Source organism: Panthera onca, chromosome D2 (genome assembly GCF_046562875.1).
Source record: "Panthera onca isolate mPanOnc1 chromosome D2, mPanOnc1 haplotype 2, whole genome shotgun sequence".
NCBI lineage: Eukaryota > Metazoa > Chordata > Mammalia > Carnivora > Felidae > Panthera > Panthera onca.
Genome location: NC_138349.1, coordinates 62,578,777 through 62,602,056, shown reverse-complemented (window position 1 = coordinate 62,602,056; position 23,280 = coordinate 62,578,777). Strand labels below are relative to the sequence as shown.

The window sequence follows — 23,280 nt, the reverse complement described above, 5'->3', positions numbered from 1 at the left end:
ATCTATTTTATGTAGTGTTGGCAATGCTGGTAAGGATGTATAAGATACAATCTCTGCTTTCAAGAAGCTTAAAATCTAGTAAAAAGGATGATAATCCTAAAAATGTCTATAATTTTTGAAACATGATGCTTTCAAAATCACATATCTTAGATAAACCTTGACAAAGAAAGACAGCTACAGGAAAAAAAAAATTTTTTTTCAAGCCTCCAGAATATCCTTACACAGAATGAAAAATACATTGTTGTAGGGGCACCTGGGTGGCTCAGTCAGTTAAGCATCCAGCTTCGGCTCAGGTCATGATCTGGCGGTTCATGAGTTTGAGCCCCACATCAGGCTCTGTGCTGACAGCTCAGGGCCTGGAGCCTGTTTTGGATTCTGTGTGTGTGTCTCTCTCTCTCTCTCTGCCCCTTCCCGGCTTACACTCTGTCTCTGCCCCTCTCAAAAATAAATAAACATAATAAAGAAAGAAAAATACATTGTTGTGTGTATTTATATATACACACACACATTGGAATATTTATATATACTTATATATTTATTTAAATACATTTTTATTTAAATATAATATTTATTTAAATATATTTATATATTTACATACACACACACACATATTGGAATATTACATAGTAGTGGGAATCCACGAATGACAGTCACAAGTAACAACTGGATAAATCGCAAAAACACTGAATGAAATAAAGAAGGAAAAGTAGTAGGGACAGAGAGAAGGAAGAAGAGCACAGAGTATCTGGAAAGAGGTGTAAAAAAAAAAGGATCGAGTTTCCTTGCACTAAGGGGTAACATGTTTTCTTAGAACCAAGAATAAAATAATAATAATAAAAGGAGAATGGTAAATGATATAAAAGAATTTTTTTTTTAATTTTTTTTTAATGTTTATTTATTTTTGAGACAGAGAGAGACAGAGCATGAATGGGGGAGGGTCACAGAGAGAGGGAGACACAGAATCTGAAACAGGCTCCAGGCTCTGAGCTGTCGGCACAGAGCCTGACACGGGGCTCGAACCCATGGACCGTGAGATCATGACCTGAGCCAAAGTCGGACGCTTAACCGACCGAGCCACCCAGGCGCCCCTAAAAGAATTTCAAAGTAAGGACAATACAATAGAAACACAAAGAATTAAAGATGGACAAGTATTCTGGTCAAGTCCTTCCAGGGTTAAAACTAGATGAGACTGAAGCTTTATCAGAGCAGCAGTTCACAAACTTTAGAGTCTGAAAGAAGGGCTGTGATTATTTACCCAGTTACTTTTATATCTAATTATGGTGAGCTTGTTTAAAAAGATTCCTGGGCCCTACCCAGAGATTCTGATTTAGTTGGTCTGGGATCGAACCGAGAATCTGTTCTTTTCAGAAGCATTACAGGTGATTTGAAGACAGGTTCTACAAACAACTTTGAGATATATGATATGGAAATCGCTTTTGAGAATATAACAGAGAAAATGAAAATAGCTTTTAAACACATACTGGATGGGCCACCTCACACCCAGGCAAACCAAAAGGCCCAGGATAAGTTCTTGGAGGTGGGCCTCAATATTCAAGGTCTGGTGTCTACAAACAGGTAAACGTGTGCAATTTCTCCCTCAAAAATTTCAACAGGGACTTGGGAGTACCACACGCCCTCACCAACAGAAAGCAGCAACACTCTAATGCTTGCTAATGTGGCAGTAAGGAGGAAAATTTTTATCTGGATTTCCTTAATAATCAGTGAAACCAAAAGTATTTTCTTAGTGTAACCTGGAAAAATTTATTAACATATGAACATCCACAGCCCTCCTCCCCCCCACTTATTTTTCCCTTTCTAAAAAGGAATGACTCGCTGATACAAAGTTGATCAACATAATAAAGGAAACAAGTAAGAAATATTTAGGGGGGAGTGACCTTGTTACCTGGCATTTGAGAAAAAAGCTTTAGAGCCTGACCTGTGAAAAGATTCAGGGCTGTTAAAGAAATGGGGAGGAGAAAAGATCCTGCAAGAATTATTAATCTGGTTATGAATTAAATTCCCTTTAATGTTCTTTGAGGACAAATGGATTTACGTTTTTAATAACTTCTGGTGCTGAACTATGCTTCTTGAATAAGACCCAGTCCTGAATTTGGACCATGTGTATCTCTAAATTAGTTAGGATTACAGTTTTGTCCTGGCCATTTGTACTGATTTTGTAAATTGCCTGTTGATAGTCCTTGTACATTTTTTCTACTTAGATTTCTCATTAATAAACCATTTTTTAGAGCAGTTTTAGGCTCACATAATTGGAGGGAGGAGGACAGAGAGTTCCTATATAACTACCGTCCCCACAAACATACTTTTCCCACTATTAACATTCCCCTTCAGAGTGGTACGTTTGTTACAATTGATAAAACCTACACTGACATATCATTATCACCCCAAATCCACAGATTATCTACAGGTCATGTTTATACCAGCATAGTATTTACAGAATATTTTCACTGCCCTAAAAATCCTCTGTGCTCTGTCTATTCATTTCCTAGTTTGCTCCTAACTCCTGACAACCACAAATCTTTCTACTGTCCACATAGTTTTGCCTTTTCCAGGATGTCATGGAGATGGATTCACACGGTATCTAGCCTCTTCAGATTGGCTTTTTTTTAATTAGTAAGTAATATGCATTCAAGTTCCCTCCATGTCTTTTCATGGCTTGATAGCTCATTTCCTTTTGACCCTGAATAATATTCCATTGTTTGGGTATACCAAAATATATCCACTGACCTACGGAAGAACATGTTAGTCGTCTCCAAGTTTAAGCAACTATGAATAAAGATGCTCTAAACATCCATATGCAGGTTTTTGAGTGGACATAAGTTTTCAGTTCCTTTAAGTAAATACCAAGGAGTGTGATTGGTGGATGTGCTGGACTAAGAGTGTGTTTAGTTTTTTAAGAAACTGTCAAACTTTCTTCCAAAGTGGCTGTACCATTCTGCATTCCCACCAGCAATGAATGAAAGCTCCTGTTGTTCCACATTCTTGCCAGTATTTGCTGGTGTTAACGTTTTGGATTCTGGCCACTCTATTAAGTGTGTAGTAACATCTCATTTTAATGTACAATTCCCTAATGATTTGACATGTGACGTTGAACATCTTTTCATATGCTTACTTGCCATCTGTGTATCTTATTTGGGGATGTGTCTGTTCACCGTTTTTGCCCATTTTTCAATGAGGTTTTGTTTTCTTTTTCTGAGTTTTAAGAGTTCTTTGTATATTTTGGACAACAGTCTTTTATCAGATATATCTTTTCCAAATATTTTCTCCCATTTATGACGTATCTTCTCATTCTCTTGAAAGTGTCTTTCACAGAGCAGAAGTTTTTTTGTTTTTTTTTTTTTTAATGTTTATTTATTTTTGAGACAGAGACAGAGCATGAACGGGGGAGGGTCAGAGAGAGAGGGAGACACAGAATCCGAAGCAGGCTCCAGGCTCTGAGCTGTCAGCACAGAGCCCGACGCGGGGCTCGAACTCACGGACCATGAGATCATGACCTGAGCCGAAGTCGGCCGCTTAACCGACTGAGCCACCCAGGCGCCCCCAGAAGTTTTTTTTTTTATTTTATGAATTCCCATTTATCAATGATTTCTTTTATGGATAATGCCTTTGATTTTATATCTAAAAAAAATGACTGGTATATCCAAGGTCACCTAGGTTTTCTCCTATGTTATCTTCTAGGAGTTTTAGAGATATGCAATTTACATTTAGGTTTATGACACATTTTTATTTAATTTTTGTGAAGGGCATCTAGGCCTTGATTTATTTCTTTGCATGTGGATGTCAAGTTATACAAGCACTATTTGTTGACAGGACTATTAGCTCAAATACATTGTCTTTGTTCCTTTCTGTCAAAGGTCGGTTAACTATAATTACATGGATCTATTTCTGAACTTTCTATTCTATTCCATTGATCTACTTGTGTATGCTTTTGCCAAGACCACAACGCGTTAACATAGCTTCACAGTACATCTTGAAGTGAGGTGTCAGTGCTCTAACTGTCCTTCTTCAAAACAGAGTTGCCTTTTGAGGGGCTTTTGACTTGGCATATAAGCTTTTTTTTTTTTTTTTTAATTTACTTATTTATTTTGAGAGAGAAGGAATGCATGCATGTGCGTGAACTGGGGAGGGGGCAAAGAGAGAATCCCAAGTAGGGGCTCGACCTCACTGTGAGATCATGAACTGAGCTGAAATCAATTGTCAGACGCTTAACCGACAGAGCCACCCAGGCACCATGATATATTAACTTTAGGATCAGTTTGCCAACATGCACAAAATTACCTGCTGAGATTTTGATATGGATTGTATGGAATCTACAGATCAAGTTGGGAAGAACTGACATCCTGACAATATTGAGTCTTCCTAACCATGAGCATGGAATATCTCTCATTTAGTTCTTTGACTTCACTCACAGTTTAGTTTTCCTCTTGCAGATCTCATATGTAATTTGCTAGGTTCATACCTAAGTATTTCACTTGGGGTTGGAAGTATTAACATAAATGGTACTGAGCTTTCAATTTCAAATTTATATGAAAGCAATTACCTTTAGTACATCCTACAATATTACTATAATCCCTCATAATCAGGGAATTCTTTTGCCAATTCTCAGGGAATTTTTTTGCCAATTCTTTCAGATGTTCTGCATAAATGATCATGTAGAAACGAAACCAAGAACAAAGACAGTTTTATTTCCTCCCTCCCAATTCATATAGTTTTTTTTCCCTTTTCTAACCTTACTGCATTAGCTCTGACTTCCAATATGAGGTTGAAAAGCAATAGTGCCTCAGAGCTTCTAGTTTCTCACCATCAACTGTTAGCTGCAAGTCTTCTGTAAATGTTCTTTATCAAGTTGAGAAAGTTCCCCCCCTCCATTCCCACTTTACAGAGTTTTTTAATCACAAATGGGTGTTGGATTTTGTTATGATCATGTAATTTTTCTTCTTTAGCCTACTGATATAATGGATTACACTAACTGATTTTCAAAAGCCGAACCAGCTTTGCATACCTGACATAAATTCCACTTAGTTGTAATGTATAATTCTTTTTACACATTGTTGGATTTAACTGGCTAATATTTTGTTAAGGTTTTTTTCCCCCCAATTTCATGAGATACTGGTCTGCAGTTTCCTTATAATGTCTTTGTCTGGTTTTAGTATTAGGGTAAATACTGACTATGCTAAATAGAAATTATTCTCTCTCCTATCTTCTGGGAGACTGTATAGACACTATTGGTATTAAATGCTTGATAGACTTCACCAATGAACCTGTCTGGGCCTGATGCGTTGTTTTAAAAGGGTATTAATTGATTCAAAATTTTAAACAGATACAGGTTGATTCAGACTTTATTTCTTCTGGTGTGAGTTTTGGCAGATTGTGACTTTCAAACAGTAGATTCACTTCACCTAGGATATCAAATCTGTAGGCATAGAGTTCTTCATGGAATTGTTTATCATAGTAATATTGATGGGATCTGTGGTGATGTCCCCTCTTTCACATCTGATCACTAATGTGTGTCCTCCTCTTTTTCTTAGTTAGCCTGCCTAGAGACTTACTGATTTTATTGATCTCTTCCAAGAACCAGCTTTTGGGTTTATTGATTTTCTCTTATTTCCTGTTTTCAATTTAACTGATTTCTGCTTTAGTTCTTACTGTTTCTTCACATCTGCTTACTTGAGATTTAATTTGTTCTTCTAGTTCCTAAAATGGAAGCTTAAATGGCTAATTTTAGAACTTTCTTGTTTTCTAACGTATTCATTCCATGCTATAAATTTCCTTCTAAGCACTGCTTTTGTTGGTAAACTATAAGCTCATTTTCATTTAATTCAAAATATTTTTCAATTTCTCTTGAGATTTCTTCCTTGACCCATCTGGTTTTTAGACCTTATGCTCTTTAATCTCCAGATATATGGGAACTTTACAACTCTGTTCATGTTATTAATTTCTAGTTTAATTTCATTGTGGTCTGTGAACAGATATTGTATTATCTGTTCTTTTAAGCTTGTTAAGGTGTGTTTTATAACCAGAATGATGTCCATCTTGATGAATGTTCATGTGAGCATGAGAAGAATATGTAATTTGCTGCTATTGGATAAAGGAGTCTATAGATGTCAATTACATCCAGTTGATTGATAGTTCTGTTGGATTCAACTAGGTCTTTACTGATTTTCTGCCTGCTGGATCTGTCCAATTCTGACAGAGGAGTATTAAAGTCTCCAATAATAGTGGATTTATCTATTTATACTTGCTGCTCTATCAGTTTTCCTCACATATTTTGACACTCTGTTAGGTTTATACATATTAAGGATCATTACATCTTTTTGGAGTACTGACCACTTTATCATATGTAATGCCCCTTTTTATTCCTAGTAACTGTCCTCACTCTCAATTTCTGTCTGAAATTAATATACCTATTCTCACTTTCTTTTGATTAGTGGTAGTATGCTGTTACCTTCCTCTATCCCTTTACTTTTATTTATTTTTTTTATGCATTTATTTATTTTTAATAGAGAGAGAGAGAGTGAGCAGGGAGGAGCAGAGAGAGAGGGAGACACAGAATCTGAAGCAGGTTCCAGGCTCTGAGCTGTCAGCACAGAGCCCGACGCGGGGCTTGAACTCACAAACTGTGAGAGCATGACCTGAGCTGAAGTCAGACGCTTAACCGACTGAGCCACCCAGGCGCCCCATCCCTCTACTTTTAATCTATACATATTTTTCTTTACAAAAAAATTTTTAATGTTTATTTATCCTTGAGAGACACACAGAGTGTGAGCAGGAGAGGGGCAGAGAGAGAGGGAGACACAGAAGCCGAAGCAGGCTCCAAGCTCTGGGATGTTGCACAGAGCCTGAGGCAGGGCTCAAACCCACCAACTGTGAGATCATGACCTGAGCCGAAGTCAGATGCTCAACAAACTGAGCCACGCAAACACCCCAATCTACATGTGTTTTTAAAGTGAGTTTCTGGTAGGCAACATATACTGGGGTCTTGTTTTTGATCCACCCTAATAATCTGTCTTTTAAATGATGTATTTAGAGGAAATTGTTATAGATGAACTTCTACACATATTTGCTACTGTTTCTAAAAAAAATTTTTTTAATGTTTATTATTTTTGAGAGAGAGAGACAGAGAGCAAGCAGGGAAGGGGCAGAGAGAGAGGGAGACACAGAATCGGAAGCAGGCTCCAGGCTCTGAGCTGTCAGCACAGAGCCTGATGTGGGGCTCGAACTCACCGACTGCAAGATCATGACCTGATCTGTAGTCGGCCGCCCAACCGACTGAGCCACCCAGGCGCCCCATATTTGTTACTGTTTTCTACTTGTTGCCCTTGTCTTAGTTCTCACTTTTGACTTCCATACTTTTTTTGCCTTTTGTGAATTTGAATACTTTATATTCCCTTTCCGCTCTTACCAATGATACTTTCTTTTAACTTTACTGATTACTCTAGACTTTGCAACACAGGTAAATCCCGTTTTATTGTGCTTTGCTTTACTGTACTTCACAGATACTGTGTTTTTTGCAAATTAAAGTTTCATAGCAACTGTATTTTGAGCCAGTCTATGGGTACCATTTTTCCAACAGCATTTACTTACTCTGCGTCTCTCTGTCACATTTTGGTAATCCTCTTAACATTTCAAATACTTCCACTGTTAATATATTTGTTACGGTGATCACGGATTACAACTCATGGAAAGCTCAGATGGTAACAGTTTTTAGCAATAAAGTAGTTTGTAATTAAGGTATGTATATATTTTTAGGAATAATGGTACTGCACACTAATAGACCACAGTATGGTTTAAACACAATGATTACATGCACCAGGAAATAAAAAAAATCACTTTTTGATATTTGCTTTGTTATAGCAGTCTGGAACCAAACCTACAATACCTCTAAGGTAGGCCTGTATATATTTACAAGTTATCTAAATCCACTTTCAAATAATACTGTACTCCTTCACAGCGCAAATACCTTAGAATAAAAATATTCCTAATTCTTTTCTCCCATCCCTTATATCATTACCTTCATTCATTTCACTTATACATAAGCATACATTAAGCATACACACACACACATACACACAAACTGAATCTACTGCTATCATTTTGAACCAAAAACTATTAAATCAATTAAGTATAAATAAAAGTTTCTATTCTACCTTCACTTATTTTTTCTCCAAAGCTCTTCCTTTATTTATGTAGATCAGCTTCTGATATGTACCATTTCCTTTTCTCTAAAGACTTCTTTTAACATTTCATGCAAGGCAGGGCTATTAGTAACAAATTCTGCTAATTTCTGTTTGAGAAAGTATTTCTCCTTCACTTTTGAAGAAATTTCACAAGGTTCCGAACTCAAAGTTGGTGGGGGTTTTCCCTCGATATTTTAAACATTCTACTCAACTTTTTTGCTTCCATACTTTCTGCAAGGTTGAAAGGTTAAAAGAATGTGATCCTTACCCTTGCTCTTCTATAGGTAAGGTGTTTTTTTCCTCTGGCTTCTTTCAAGATTATTCTCTTTATCGTTGATTTTCTGAAGTTTGAATATATTCTGCCTAGGCATAGGAGGGGTTTTTTTTGACATTTATCCTGCTTGGTACTCTCTAAGCTTCCTGGTTCTGTGATCCAGTGTCTGTCTGATTTCAATTAGAGGAAATTCTCATTCTTGCCTCAAATATTGCTTCTCTTTTCTTTTTTCTCCATCTAGTATTCACATTACATGTATGCTTTCGTAGGTGTCCACAGTTTTTGCATGTTCTGTTCTGCTTTTCTCATTTTTTTTTTCCTCTTTACTCTTCAATTTTGAAATGTTCTATTGTCACATCCTTCAGTTCAGAGATTCTTTCCTCGGCCGTGTCCAGTCCAATAATGAGCCCATCAAAGACATTCTTTGTTTCTGTTACAGTATTTTTGACCTAATATTTTAGTCTTAGATTTTCCACCTCTCTGCTTACAATATCCATTTATTCTTGCATGTTGTCTACTTTTTCCATTAAAATCCTGAGCATATTAATCATAGTTGTTTTTTTAAATTCCTCATCTGGTAATTCCAACATTCCTTCCATATCTGACTCTAGTTCTCATAATTGCTCAGTCTCTTCAAACTGTATTTTTTGTCTTTTAGCATGCCTTGTAATTTTTTGTTGAAAGGCAGGCATGATGCACTAGGCTAAACAGGTCTTCAGTAATGTAGTGGTATGGTATGTGGTTGTTAGGGGGAGGCATCCTACAGTCCTATGATTAGGGCTCAGTTTCTCAGTGAGCTGGTAGCTCTGGGCCATGAACTTCACCAATGCTTTTTAGTCCCTACCTTTTCACTCCCCAGGGATGGGACAGGATAGCTGGAGTAACGCATTTCTCTCTCCCTACATGGCTAAATGAGCTCCAAATGGTGTTTTCCCTTCTCCCGGGTGGAAGGCTAGAGCTGGCTGATGTTGAGAATTGCCTTCCCCCACTAAGGTTAGGCTCTGATGAAATAGTTTCTCTTGAGGGCCTGTCTTCTTAAGAAAAGCAGAATTCTCTGGTGAATGTTGAAATAGTTCCTTTTCCCCTCCTCCTGCTGGAAACACTGGGTATTTTTCTCCAATATTAACTGTGAGCACCTGGTAAGAGCTCCTGAAGGTAAAATTCACCAAAGTGTGGGGGTCTCCCGTGACTAGATTCTCCTGCAGTTTTCAACTCTCAGAGTTGTCCACACTATGCCTCCAGATTCATCAGTTACAGTTTAGGTGGTCCTACCCTGGCCAAGGTTGCTGCAGAGGTTTCTGGTCTGGTAAGTTGTGATTCTCTGTGCTTTCTTGTTGCTCCAATTTGGGGACGGCAGTTTACTCTGTGACTTCACTTCCCTGAAGAATCTAAGAAGAGTTGATTTTTTGAATTGGTTCAGCTTTTTACTTGTTAGACTACAGAGGCAACTCCTAAGCAACTTCTTACATGCTAGACTGGAAACCAGAGATTCTGAGTTTTGAGATACATTTTTAATTAGTGGGATTTTTTTAAGTGCATTGTATAGTAAGACTATTAACCCTTTGTCTGGTTTTACACATATTTTTTCCCAGTTTGTCATCTGTCTTGAAATCCCATTTATACTGTTTTTAGAGGCAGAAGAATTTTTAAATTCTTATGTAATCATGTCTATGAAATTTGCCTTTTTGGTTTCTGATTCCACTATCAAGATCCTATTACCTTCACATGCTTTCTTTTTGTACTTTCATGGTACTTTTAGTTTTCACATTTACATTTCTTTCTCCATAAATTACTTTTTCTTTGGTTTTTATTAAATGGCTGGCTGTCACAAAATCATTTACTAAATATATCATGTTCCATCTAATATAAAATTCCACCTTTATCTTAGACTAGTTACCTATATATAATTGAGTCTGTTTCTAGACTTTGCTCTGGCAAAAAACAAAAACAAAACAAAACAAAACACTACCAACAGAGACAACCTGTGAAAGGAACTAGATGGCTGGAAACAGGTGATAAAAGACTAACTTCACTGTTTAGCCTTTTTGAATTTTATTCCATGTGCCTTGAGCTACCACTCAAAAACATCAATAAAAAAACTTTTAAGGTCTGCTTAATACACATGGTAGAATTATCAAATATTTCAGCTTTCTGCAAATTATATCATAACACCTGTATGTACCTGAACAATTCTTGAAATCACAGGTCTGCCTCGAATTTAAAACTGCGACCAGGGGCACCTGGGTGCCTCAGTCAGTTGAGCGTTGGACTTCGGCTCAGGTCATGATCTGTGTTCTGCTGAGTTTGAGCCCCGCGTGGGCTCTGTGCTGACAGCTCAGAGCTTGGAGCCTGCTTCAGATTCTGTGTCTCCCTCTCTTTCTGCCCCTGCCCCACTTGTGCTCTGTCTCTGTCTCTTAAAAATAAACATTAAAATAATAATAAATAAAACTGGGAACTATGATTTAATCTGTCCTTTTTTTTTTTTTTAATGTTTATTTATTTATTTTTGAGAGAGAGACAGAGAGACAAGCAGGGGAGGGACAGAGAGAGAGAAACAGAATCCAAAGCAGGCTCCAAACTCCGAGCTGTCAGCACAGAGCCTGACACGGGGCTCAAACCCACAAACCATGAGATCATGACCTGAGCAAAAACCAAGAGTTGGACGGATACTTAACCAACTAAACCAGCCAGGCGCCCCTAATCTATTCTATTTTTAAATGAATAGTGAAAGTGCTCCAAAAGTCTTGAGCTTTGTGTTTCTCTGCCATTTAACAAGGTCAAACAAATGACCTGAAGGGGGAAAAAAGTTCTTCTACATAAATCCCTAACTGTTGTAAGTAAAGCTACTTCAAATGTATAAGAACTTCATGTATGGTCAATTCCTTACTATGTGAGTTCCCCAGATCCAGCCATCACAGACATATTTTGCTTTCATCTTCTTCAGAATCTTTCTATTCCCCTGCAATCTGATTATTGTATTTTCAATATTACTTTTTTTTTAAATTTCATTTCAATGTCAGATGGCAAATTTGACCTTTGTTGTCACCATGACACTATAAAACAGACTGGCTAAGATAAAAGAAATATTCATCTAGCAGGAGATGGAAAAAGAACAGGTTTCATCTTTTAAGTCATTCTCTTTAGAATCCTTTCCCTCACTCTATTTTCAAACTACTATTAACATAGACTCATTTAGTAATTTTAGCCTTCCTCCAAATAAAATATTCTCAAGCATGTGAAAATACTCCCCCAATAGAGAGGGGAAGGTGACCTAGTATTTAGTCTCATTGGTATACTCATTAATAATTACACAAATTAGATACTATCTCTGTACCATGTAATTCTGCTCTATCTGCTCTCCTATGTACTTTCTTACTTTTTTTTCCCCTGATAAATGAACTCCTTTAACATGTAGAAGATGCACATTCTATACATCTCCTAGGAACACTAAGTGAAAATGCTGAAGAGAAAGAAATTCTTTATTTAATAGTCTAATTAGTTTTAAGGTTTAAAACACGTTGCATTTGATCATAACATTATCAACCCCATTTAAAACCCAGATGACTTGCCAAACATCACACTATTGAGAGTAGAAACGGGTCTCCTCATAGAAAGTCCTTTGACCTAAATATACTGCCTCCCACCATGTTAAATTTCAAAACCCAAAGGGTCTTTGCAGAGTGCAATGAAGGAGGCACTCCACAGCACAACAAATGAATACTAGTGATATATGTTAAAAATAAAAGAAACAATTTAGTATGTAAAGAAATAATTTTAGGGGCGCCTGGGTGGCTCAGTCGGTTAAGCGGCCGACTTTGGCTCAGGTCATGATCTCGGGGTCTGTGAGTTCGAGCCCCATGTCGGGCTCTGTGCTGACAGCTCAGAGCCTGGAGACTGTTTCAGATTCTGTGTCTCCCTCTCTCTGACCCTCCCCCGTTCATGCTCTGTCTCTCTCTGTCTCAAAAATAAATAAATGTTAAAAAAAAAATAAAAAAAAATAATTTTATATTTTCTATACAAGAAATGTCTCAAGTATGCCAAATGAGGCAACACTTTAAAAGCTTCTAGGTCGGAGGTAATGTATTTCCTTTTCTCCCAAGTCTCTAAAGCCTTGCCTCACACCATAAAGCACTTAATTAATGGCCACCTACTAGATCTCTACCATCCAAGATTTGGCCCAATATAGAGATGAGAAACACCTACTACTAAATCTGGGCACTGTCCATAAGAGACTCCTCATCAGATGAATTTACTCTTAATTTAGACCAAGAATTCTCAACCATATCAGACTCAAGTGTTTCCCCTGCATAAAATATTTTCCAATTTCTGCATTATCACCCTGAAATGAAAGGAGTAACAATCTTCCTACAGACTACTTCAAACAAAACTTTATACCCTAAATAAAAATGTAAAAGGGAAATGAAAATAATTTATAATAAGATAAGTATTTCAGTGTTAATCCTGAAACAAAACTGAACTAGAAGACATATCAAAGTAATTAGCAGGTGAACATGACAACAAAGTTGTTTGTGATGCAATTTTCCAAAACTGTAAATAACCCTTGGTCAAGTTGTGAACAAAACAAATCTTCCTTTCCACGCAACATTTTCGCGTGGAAACAGAGACTGCAAAGTTCAGTCTCAGTTAAAACTAGGAGTTTTTATGTAAAAGGGAGTTTCTAGATTCAGATAATTATGAATGTTACATACACAAATGTCAGGCAGAATATTGGTAAACCACACAGGACACTGGGAACAGTCTTTGTTCAGTATAGCCCATGCACTGCAAAAAGTATAGCATCCCTAGTCCCCACCCATTAAATACTAGTGGTTAGCCCCAGTCATTCCAACAACAAAAAATTTGCCTCCCAACTTCCTCCAAGAGGGCACCTCCCATTTAGACCCACTTCCTTAGACACAACTTAACTATCACAGTATAATGTGAAGAACACTCAGGAAGCATGGATTAGAGTTCCAGTTCTACCACCTGTGAGCTACGTGGTGATTGGCACTGAGTACTCTAACCCTCAGTTTCCAATGTTATCAAATGGGGATAAACCTATGTTTTTTGGGTTATACAGGTTGACTCAACAGCATGTGCTTAACACAGGGCAGGTGGTTTCCAACACATGGCATGTTGAGATATATAAAGAAGGAGGCTGTTCCAGATTGAGAGCAGCAAAAAGTGACATGTGAAGGAGGCCAAAGATACAATAAGCATACAAAATGAAATTTAACACACAGCAGCCTAGGGACATTTCAGAGAGCAGCCAACAGTCTTACACATCTCAGCAACCCCTGAAGGCATATATTACAATGCAGTAAAATAATATTCAGAATGATGACCGCCAAACCAAGAATGCAAAAAAGACATCTTTAAGAGACCTCTATGGTATGAGGCTGAAATTTCATAAAGCTTCAATAATTAAGAGAATAACTGTACTAACAAACTTTTCAAACCTTTCCAACTTTCATTGGGCAATTACCCTAGAGACTTGGAAAACACAAAAAATATCTAATATACAATATCTATCCTCGAACGTTTTACGATCCAGTAGATTAGACATCAGTAAAACATAGCCATAATATAAAGCAGAATGAAATAGGCATTAAATAGAAATTCACCTAATAAATCATAGGGGCCTAGGAAAAATTATGAATAATTCTCACTGGGGAAAATCAAGAACATCCTCATGGCATAGGACACTGAAAAACAAGAATTCTAATAGGTAGAGAATAGAGAGTAAATCATTAAAGAAAAAATGAAATCTAGGCAAAGGTACTGGGCATGTAAATATAATTTGGTTCCCAAAAGAGAACTAGGGAAAGGGTAGGGGTCCAAAAGGGTTGGGAAGGCAGTAAAATTCCAAGTTTTAAAAACATTTCAGGACCTGTTCATGGATGGATTTAAATACTATTCAAATGAGTTTGAGTTTTACTGGGCAAGAGAGTTTTCCAGAAAACTGGTGCTTATGTGACACACCTGATCCCCAAAGAATGCTTGAAATAACAGCCAAAAATAAAAGGTTCCAAACAAATACAAGTTTTCATTAATGAGATCCCTGAAACTAAAATATATATTCTTAATGAGTAAATAAGAAAAAGAACTTAACCTAAAAGTAGAAAGCAGCTTCTGAGCTCACTTCTTAAATAATCAAAATACTACTAAATTTATTGAACCTTGGAACTTAAAGGAAGTCAGGATCTTATATATGTCCCTGATCTTCTTCTAAGCAATTTGGAGAACTTCCTAAACATGTTATTTAGCAGTGCCTCATGTCACTCTGAAAGGCAAGAGGCAGGCTACAGTATAATTTGTCTGTTTTTACTATGGGGAAACTGAGGAACAAAAAGAATAAATTACAACATGGTCAAAGAATAAGCTATTTTCTTGGACTTTAATTAAAGGCTTGAAGCCCACATTTCATCCTTTATTCTTCGTACCATCTGAATATTAGAATTACCTTTCACCATCTTCTTAACTGGAGGGGGAAAAAAAGACAAGACTAAACCTGAAGATCATTTTCTCAATTTGGTACCGCCACCAAAAGCTGTTTTTATATTCCATCTCTTGAAATTATGCTATCTACAAGAACCTCAAGGTGTAAGTAAGCAGTAACCCAACCTCCCCTGAAAAAAGACAAATGTAAATAGCAGGGCAAGGCAGGAATCCTAAGCCCAGTTTTCACTCTGTGTATCTGGCAGGCTCAGACGTGTGTTTGTAAAACAGGCCTTGCAGATGTTGTGATGGGAAAGGTGCTGTGAAAGGCCTAGAACACTGGTATCAATACACCCACCGCTGCAAACATGAAATCCAATGCCACCCTCCTCTGCCCCTCCCTGCATTGCACCACGCACCACGCGACTCCTGGCACACACCGAGGCCTGTGCAAAGATCCTCCCGACGTTTCCTTAAAATGCCGTACTCTTGAGGATGCCCAGGGCGCTGGGCTTCAGTGAATAGTGAGGACACCCGATGTGGCTAAACACATCTCAAAATCTTAACTCCCTAGAATCTAGGGCCAGGTCCAGAGGAGTCTACCGGACATAGAGTTCCTGCTATTTTTTCCCACATATGATAACCCCTACCCGCAAGTCCCCTGCCTCAGCCTCCGGCCACTCCCTCGGCCCCTGTACGCCAGGTGGGCGTCCCAGAGATGTAACGAGTAGGGAGGTGGAGGTTGGAGCTCAGGAGTGTGGGCCGCGAGGCTTTTCGGCGCCGGCCGGGGTCCCGACCGCCCTGCCCCCGGAGCACCACCGCCCAGACCCGGGCACGACCGACGCACCGCCGCTGCCGCCGCCGCCTATCAGCGGAGTGCAGGGGCGGGGCCGGCTGGCTCGGCGGCGGCTCGGCCGCGGGCGGGGACGGGCGGGGACGGGAGGGGGGACCGACCGCCGCGCAGCTCCGGCCGCTGCGCGCATACACCCGGCCCGGCTCCCGAGGGCGCCAGCGCGGCCCCGGGGAGCGCGAGGAGCCGGCGAGCGCGCGGCCTGCCGTTGGCGGCCTGGTCCGCCACGCTCGGCGCCCACCCGCCCCCTAGCTGGGGTGCAAGACCCCGGGAAGATGGTGTCCTGGATGATCTCCAGAGCCGTGGTGTAAGTGCAGCTCACGGCGCCCCGCCGCCCGCGCGAGTCCCGGGAAGGCGTAGGGAGGGGTAGGGGCTAGAAGAGGGGAAGGCCCAGGCCTGGGCAGGGATGGGCTGCCCCGGCCTCGGGCCTGCCCGGGGGCTGTGGGCCCTCGGCCTCCTCACCCTGGTCCACGTCGCTGCGGAGCTCCCTGCGGCAGACTAGAGCCCGGCGGCTGCGGCGCGGCCGGGCTGCGTGCGGCGCGGCGGCCCTGCTCCCGAAGCGCTGGGCGGGCAGGCGCGCAAGGCAGGCGGCGCGCGCTCCCCGCTCCCGCTCCCCGCGCTGCGCGGCACCGCCCTGTGGGCCCGGGAGCGGCGCGCCTCGCGGCGGCGCCCTGCGCAGGCTCCGCAGGCGTTGAGCGCGGGAGGCTCGGCGATCCTCCCAGGGATGCGGCGGCGGCGGCGTCGAGCCTTTGTATCCCGCGGTTGGTGCGGTGAGGTGTCTCTCTCGGCTGCTGAATACCATTCGGTCACGTGTGGTAGGAGGAGAGATTTGTCTAAAAACCTGAGACCGCTCCTAGCTCAGATCTCTGGGAAAGGTTCCAGCTTCCCCCGAGATTTACAGCTTACCTAGAGAGACTCTCCTTGTTGAATGGGGACACCCGCTTGTTCGCCCAGATCGCAGAATCTGGCCCTTTCTTGTCGGAAATATTTGCTAAGTGATTGAGAGGCTGCAGGTGCCTGTTGCCTTTATTCAGATTATCAGTTAATTTCATTGTGCTCTTACCAGCAAGTGCTACAGGTCCATAAGAAAAAATTAAACACCGCAACTCAACTAAAGGTATTTGACTACATTTTAAACTGATTTTCTCCCATTCTCCCCCATCTTACGCCCCCGCTTTTCAAAGAAAAAAAAAAGTCACAAAGTAAACAATGACGTAGGGACAGTCAGGGGGCCTTGGATTCATTATTCTTGATCTCTGTAGGGGTAATATTACCTCAGTACCTTTATGAAATGTTTTTGTGAGGCAGCAGGCTATTCTAATTAGCTTTAGAATGTGGAAAAAATAATATTCCCAAATTTTCAAATTTTGTTTTCCACTGGAGAGAAGGAAAATTTCTCCGTGAGATTTGGTTTTTTGTTTGAGAGTGAATCATTCAGCATCCCTATTCTACCTGATTTGCAGTACCCTTCTAAATTTGTCATTTGATCGTCTTAATGAGGTTTGTCCTTCCTCTGTACAGTTACTAGTTTTAAAGCTGCAGGGCTTCCTGCTTCATCTGTACAGAACTAAAAGTCAGGAAATAAAAGCATACTACAGGTGTGTTCAGATTTTTTTAAGGCTTTTTTTTTTAAGCCTTTGAATGTCATTTACATAATACAGGCATACTTTTCTTGACCTAGTAGATGTATATCAACTGTTGTGTCTGCACCTAGAAAATGAAGTGCCCCATTAAGAAGCTGTACTTTTTTTTTTTTTTTTAACTCTGGTTTCCTTTGACCTATTTTCTTTTTTCAAGAGATAGAAAATTGTGAAGTACTTTGATATAGTTTGCATTACTCAAAGCAGATTCTTGTTTTGGATCACTGACTATGAGTATGTCTTTTCTAGGTGTTACCTATAACACAAACATTAGTAACAGTGTTGGTGTTAATGGAACTGACAGTTCAGATACACTGATCCCTGCAGTACAGGTGAGAATGTCAAATCTTGTAAGAGTTACACCCAGTGCTGTAGGGGTTAGATAAGGAGGGAATTATATCTGGTTGGAGAATCAGCAAAAACAAGGGAGATTACATTTGAGATGGGCCTTAAAGGACATTCTGAATTTAGACAGCCAAAGATGAAAACGTAAAGGAGTCCAGATAAAAGGATCATTGTGAGCCAAAGCACAGAGGAACAACCTAGATTAGTTACAGAGGACTTGAGGGACTTGGTTGAGAGAGAAAGCTGGAAAGGTAGAGTGGGGCCTGTTTTCAAGGAATTTAAGGGAAAAGTGATAAATTCTGTTAGGCAGTAGTAGCTTTGCTTTGGGAGATTCTCTCCCTTGTTGAGTGAGATGGTTATAAATGAAGAAACACTAAAGACAGGGAGCCCACTTAGGGGGCTCCCTAACTGGAGAGAGAAGATTAAAGCTTGCAGTGCTAGAATCTATGGAATTTGAAGTGTGAGACAAAAGAAAAGAAGCAAAAATGTGAGGGAGAAAAGGTCACGGAAATGTATTTCATGAGCCATTGAGTTATTAGCATACTAGAAAGCACAATTGTCAAGGAATATAAGCATCATTGTATTTTGCCCCTGTGGTCCTCAATTTCTCGATCTCTAAGCACTCAATGTTTTCTACTCCCTTGATTGTACTCTAGGGACACAAAAGCCCAATCCCAGGATCTAAACAAACTTGGAAACCTTTTTCACACCATGAGATAGAATTTCACATTCTTTTTAACCCACTGGAACAGCCGGCTAGCTTTGAGCCTGAAGAAAAGAGATCAGACAGTTCTCTCAACACGAACCTCTGGGTGGATTGGGCAGGGAACACAAGGACCTTCCATACCCTGAGCTCCCTGTGTGCTTGAGCACTTTCTCCCCAAACCCTGTGGTACATACTGGAGGAAGAACCCTGGCTTTGGAATCAGATATGGATGCCAGTTACTAGCTGCGTGGTGCTGGGCAATGTACGAAGCCCATCTGGGCTTCAGTGCCTTCACCTTAAAGTGGTTATAATATTTACCTCCTTAAAACTGTTGTAAAGATTTGTTTAACTCTGGGGGGTGGGAGGGACGGGAGGGTGGGTGATGGGTATTGAAGAGGGCATCTTTTGGGATGAGCACTGGGTGTTGTATAGAAACCAATTTGACAATAAATTTCATATATTAAAAAAAAAAAAGATTTGTTTAATTAAAACACACCAGATGTGATGCCTGGCATTTATTGTGCACATAAAACATATTTTTTTAGGCGGGAGGGGAATAAGATAATATAGAAAGAAGTATCATTGGGCTATCATCAGGAAACCTGGAATTTAGAACTAGCTTTAGTTATATTAACCAGCTGAATGACCTTGAACCAGCCTCTTACTGATTAGATACCTGTTTCTTTCTCTGTGGAAATAAAGGATCTGGTTAATCTGTATTCTCTTGTACAGCTCTAGCATTCTGTAATGCCATGAAAAGGCTTTTTGGTTTTTGTTGGGTTTTTTTTTTCCCAGTCTGTCTAAAATCAATTTTAACTTTGCAGGCAAGATTGAAAGTTAGTTAGCAATTATTAAGGAATGGGCACCTGGGTGGCTCAGTCAGTTAAGCATCTGACTTTGGCTCAGGTCATACTCTCACAGATCGTGAGTTCAAGCCCCACATAGGGCTCTGTGCTGACAGAGTTTGGAGCCTGCTTCAGATTATGTGTCTCCCTCTCTCTCTCTGTCCCTCACACTCTCTCTCAAAAAGAAACAAATATTAAAATATTTTTTGAAAATTAAAGGTTAGTAGTCTGAGATTACCAAATGATATTTCATTCATTTGTGATACCTGTACCTTACCTATTGAAACATGACTTACAGATTAAGAGAAATCCCATTTTTCTAAGTTTTCTTAATTTGAGTATATATCATTGTGGTTAAGATCAAGATGAAAGACTGCCTGAATTCAAATATTAGCCCTGCCATGTATTAGCTATAACCTACTCCATAGGATTAACTGTGTCCCTATACATTATGTCTGTAGTCCAGCATTGGACACATGGTAAGTATTCAGTAAGTATTAGTAGTTGTTACCAGATAAGGAAGAACATATTCCCCAACTGTCCCAGAATACTGAATGTTTAAACTGTTTTCAATTTACATCTTTCTTTGTCTCATTGTAGGTGACATAGTTGTAATTACAGTTAAAAAAAAAAAAAAGTTTTCTTATTCTTACTATATTGTAGGCATCTAATGTGTTCTCTGAGATCATTCTGTCTCTTTTATGATCAGGCCAATACTCTAATTTTCATAGCCATTCATTTTTTAATTTTGCTTTTAGATCATTTTAATATGTTATTTTCATAACTAATGCTGATACAATTATAAGACTATACCAGACATCATCTATATATGCTTTTTTTCTTTGTATTTTCTTTTTTAATGCTTGTTTATTTTTTAGAGATAGTACGCACAAGAGTTGGGGGGGCAGAGAGAGAGAGAGAGAGAGGGAGGGAGGGAGAGAGAGGGAGAGGGACAGAGGATCTGAAGCATGCTCTGTGCTGACAGCAGCCCTATGTGGGGCTTGAACTCACAAACCATGAGATCATGACCTGAGCCAAAGTCAGATGGTCAACCAAATGAGCCTCTCGGGCACCCCTCTTTAAGTATTTTTTTAGGCTGAATATCCAAGGGAGTCAAAGGCTATGAATATGAATATTTATGACTATTGATATGAACTGCCAAACTGCTATCCAAAGGATGTTAATATTTTACATGGCCACCAACAATGTATGATCACGGTCTTTATCACAGTGTAGCTAGATTTGGGTGTTTTAATTTTTTCATATTTTCTTAATATATATAATAGATCTCATTGTTTTCTTTTGTATTTTATTTCTTATTAACCACATTTAATATTTGTCCTAATATATATCGTATCTCATGTTGTACAAATGGTCAGTATGTACTTTAGCACTTTAACTCTTGGTTACTGGATAATTTACTTGTTGGTCTGAGCTCCTTACTTAATTAACCTTAAGTCATGTTTGATGCAGATGTTTCTCAATCTAATTACACTTCTCTTTAGAGATTTTGTTTTTAGTTGAAGAGAAAATTTATAGTTTTAAGACAGTTCAACTTGTTCATGTTTTACTTTGTGATTTATTTTTCACCTCTAAATATAGAATACCAATCACTCTAGATACTTTTATTATCTGTCAGAAGTAAGTTGATCCTTCTCAATTATATTTAATGGCTATCTATAAAGTCTAAATTGTATACCTTAAAAACCATACTCGAGCAGCTTTCCCCCTTCTTTCTAGCATACTTTCCCTCTCTCCTAGATTTTTCTTTTTAGCAGGCAAAAACATGATGTCATTTCTCCCATTTAACAAAAAACTCTTTCAGCCTGCTATACTTTTCATCTTATTATCCCATTTCTCCCCCTCCTTTTAAAGCAAAAACTCCTCAAAAGAGCAGTCCATATACACTTTCTCCACTTCCTTCGGGTCACTCAGACCCACACCATGTAGGCCTTGCCACCACCAACCATTCCACTGAAATACCTGTTCTCTAAGTCATCAGTGACTTCTACATGACCAAACTGTCTGGTCCTCACCTAACTTACCAGGACTTTTGGTACAGTTGCTCACTCTGTCCTTGAAATGCTCTCTTCACTTGGTTTCCAAGAAGCCTTGTTTTTGTACTCTTCACAACTCACCGACCACTCCCTCCCTTCTCTGTCTCCCTGCCACATTCCTCCACATGCCCTGACTGATTAAAGTTGGCAGGTCCAGGAGCTCAGTTCCTAGAATTTTTTTTATCTTCTATAAGGACTCGTAATTTACATCTCCAACCCAGACCTCTGTGCTGAACTCATGATCCTATTTTTCAGGTGCCTACCTTACTTGGAAACATCTGAGAGTCATGTTGAACTTAAGATATCCAACACTGAGCTTCTGAATGTCCTTCCCAGTGTGGCTACCCTGGCAGCCTGCACCAGCTCAATTAATGTCAACTCAGTCCTTCCAGTAGCTCAGGCCAAAAACCTTGGGATCATCCTTGATTCCAGTTTTTCTCTCATTACCTGCATTGAATCCTACAGCAAATCTTGTTGACTCTATACCTTCAAAATATAGTTTTCATCACCTTTCTTACATTATTGTAGTCCAAGCCAGCATCATCTCTTAAATGCATCATTATAACGGCATCCTGTTTCTCCCCTTTGTGGGTTAAGATCGTGATAGGATTAATGAAAAACATCTTGAGTACTTTTTAAATCCTTGTGGAAGTTTGAGGTCAGTCACAATCTGTAAGTGATATTTCTCTTCCTTTATATGTGCTTTACATACTTTCAAATAGTTGTAAAATCTCAGTGATGGCTAAAATATCATCTTTCAATTAGGTTAAGGTAGATTTTGTTTTCCAGTTTTGATGAGATTTGTCATGTGAATAACAAATAATTAGGAGCTATGTCTAAGAATAGGATGCTTACTGAAATTGCTGTTAGGCAATGAGAAATAAAGTAAATAGGAGCAATGTTTTCAAGGACATTGGAAAAGTTAAAATCTTAAAAATATAATTTGTCATAAATGCCCTCCAAGAGGTCATCCTTTCTGTCTTCCTTCATTGAGACAGAAAACATATCCTAAACTATTGGGTCTTGCTTTCATTGCCTAGGCCAGAACTTCAACAAGATTCCTTTATTAGCCTTCATTTCAGAAACAGTTTGCTTCTGTTCACTTTTTGTTACTGCAGCTATTTTAATAACTTCTTTTTCCACTGGATTTTTGAGCCCTTTTAGTTTGGATATTTCCATGTTCTCTCCTTTTGGTGTAGATTGTAATGTTCAAATAAAGAGTATATTACAATAATCATGGCATAAATGGGTAATTTAAATATCGTAAATATATTACTGTTTTGTCATGTGGAAAAAGATTACTGGTGAGTCTCCGTTAGCAGAACATGAGCTTTTTAGGTCATTGATTATGTATTTGCACTAAACTAGCCCTTTCATGTATTTCTGAGGTTAAATGAAAGGTTAAAAGTAAGTTATTCTAGGGGCACCTGGGTGGCTCAGTCAGTTAAGCATCCAACTCCAGCTCAGGTCATGATCTCATTGCTTGTGAGTTCGAGCCCCATGTTGGGCTCTATGCTGACAGCTCAGAGCCTGGAACCTGCTTCAGATTCTGTCTCCCTCTCTCTCTGCCCCTCTCCTGCTTACACATCTCTCTCTCTCTCTAATACAAATAAACATTAAAAAAAATTTTTTTTAAGTAAAAGTTATTCTGTTATAAGTGTTTTCACATTCACAAAACTGTTAAGCATTTATGCATACTTATCGCTCGCTATTTCTGAAGTAAAGTTACCAGCTTCAGTCATGTTAAATTTACAAAGGCTGCTAGGATGGAAAATCAGGTGAAGTAGCATACTCGCTAAGATACTATGGACAGAGAAAACAGCCGTTAGGTTGGAAATATTGAGCAAAAGATTTCAATAGCAGACTAGCTAATGTTTGAATATCATTATGAATGGCTGTATATTATTCTAAATATTTTTTATTTCATTTG

The 23,280-nt window shown here is 39.2% G+C and overlaps 1 protein-coding gene across 1 annotated transcript in view; it reads left to right on the top strand.

Moving 5' to 3' along the window:
* Positions 1-15,528: 15,528 nt before the first annotated feature.
* Positions 15,529-23,280, top strand: part of REEP3 (receptor accessory protein 3) — a 97,558-nt gene continuing 89,806 nt past the window's right edge. Inside the window, exon 1 of the mRNA XM_060642652.3 lies at positions 15,529-16,064. Within this exon, the coding sequence (XP_060498635.2) occupies positions 15,544-16,064 (521 nt within the window). The 5' untranslated portion in view covers positions 15,529-15,543. The remainder of the gene's footprint in view (positions 16,065-23,280) is intronic.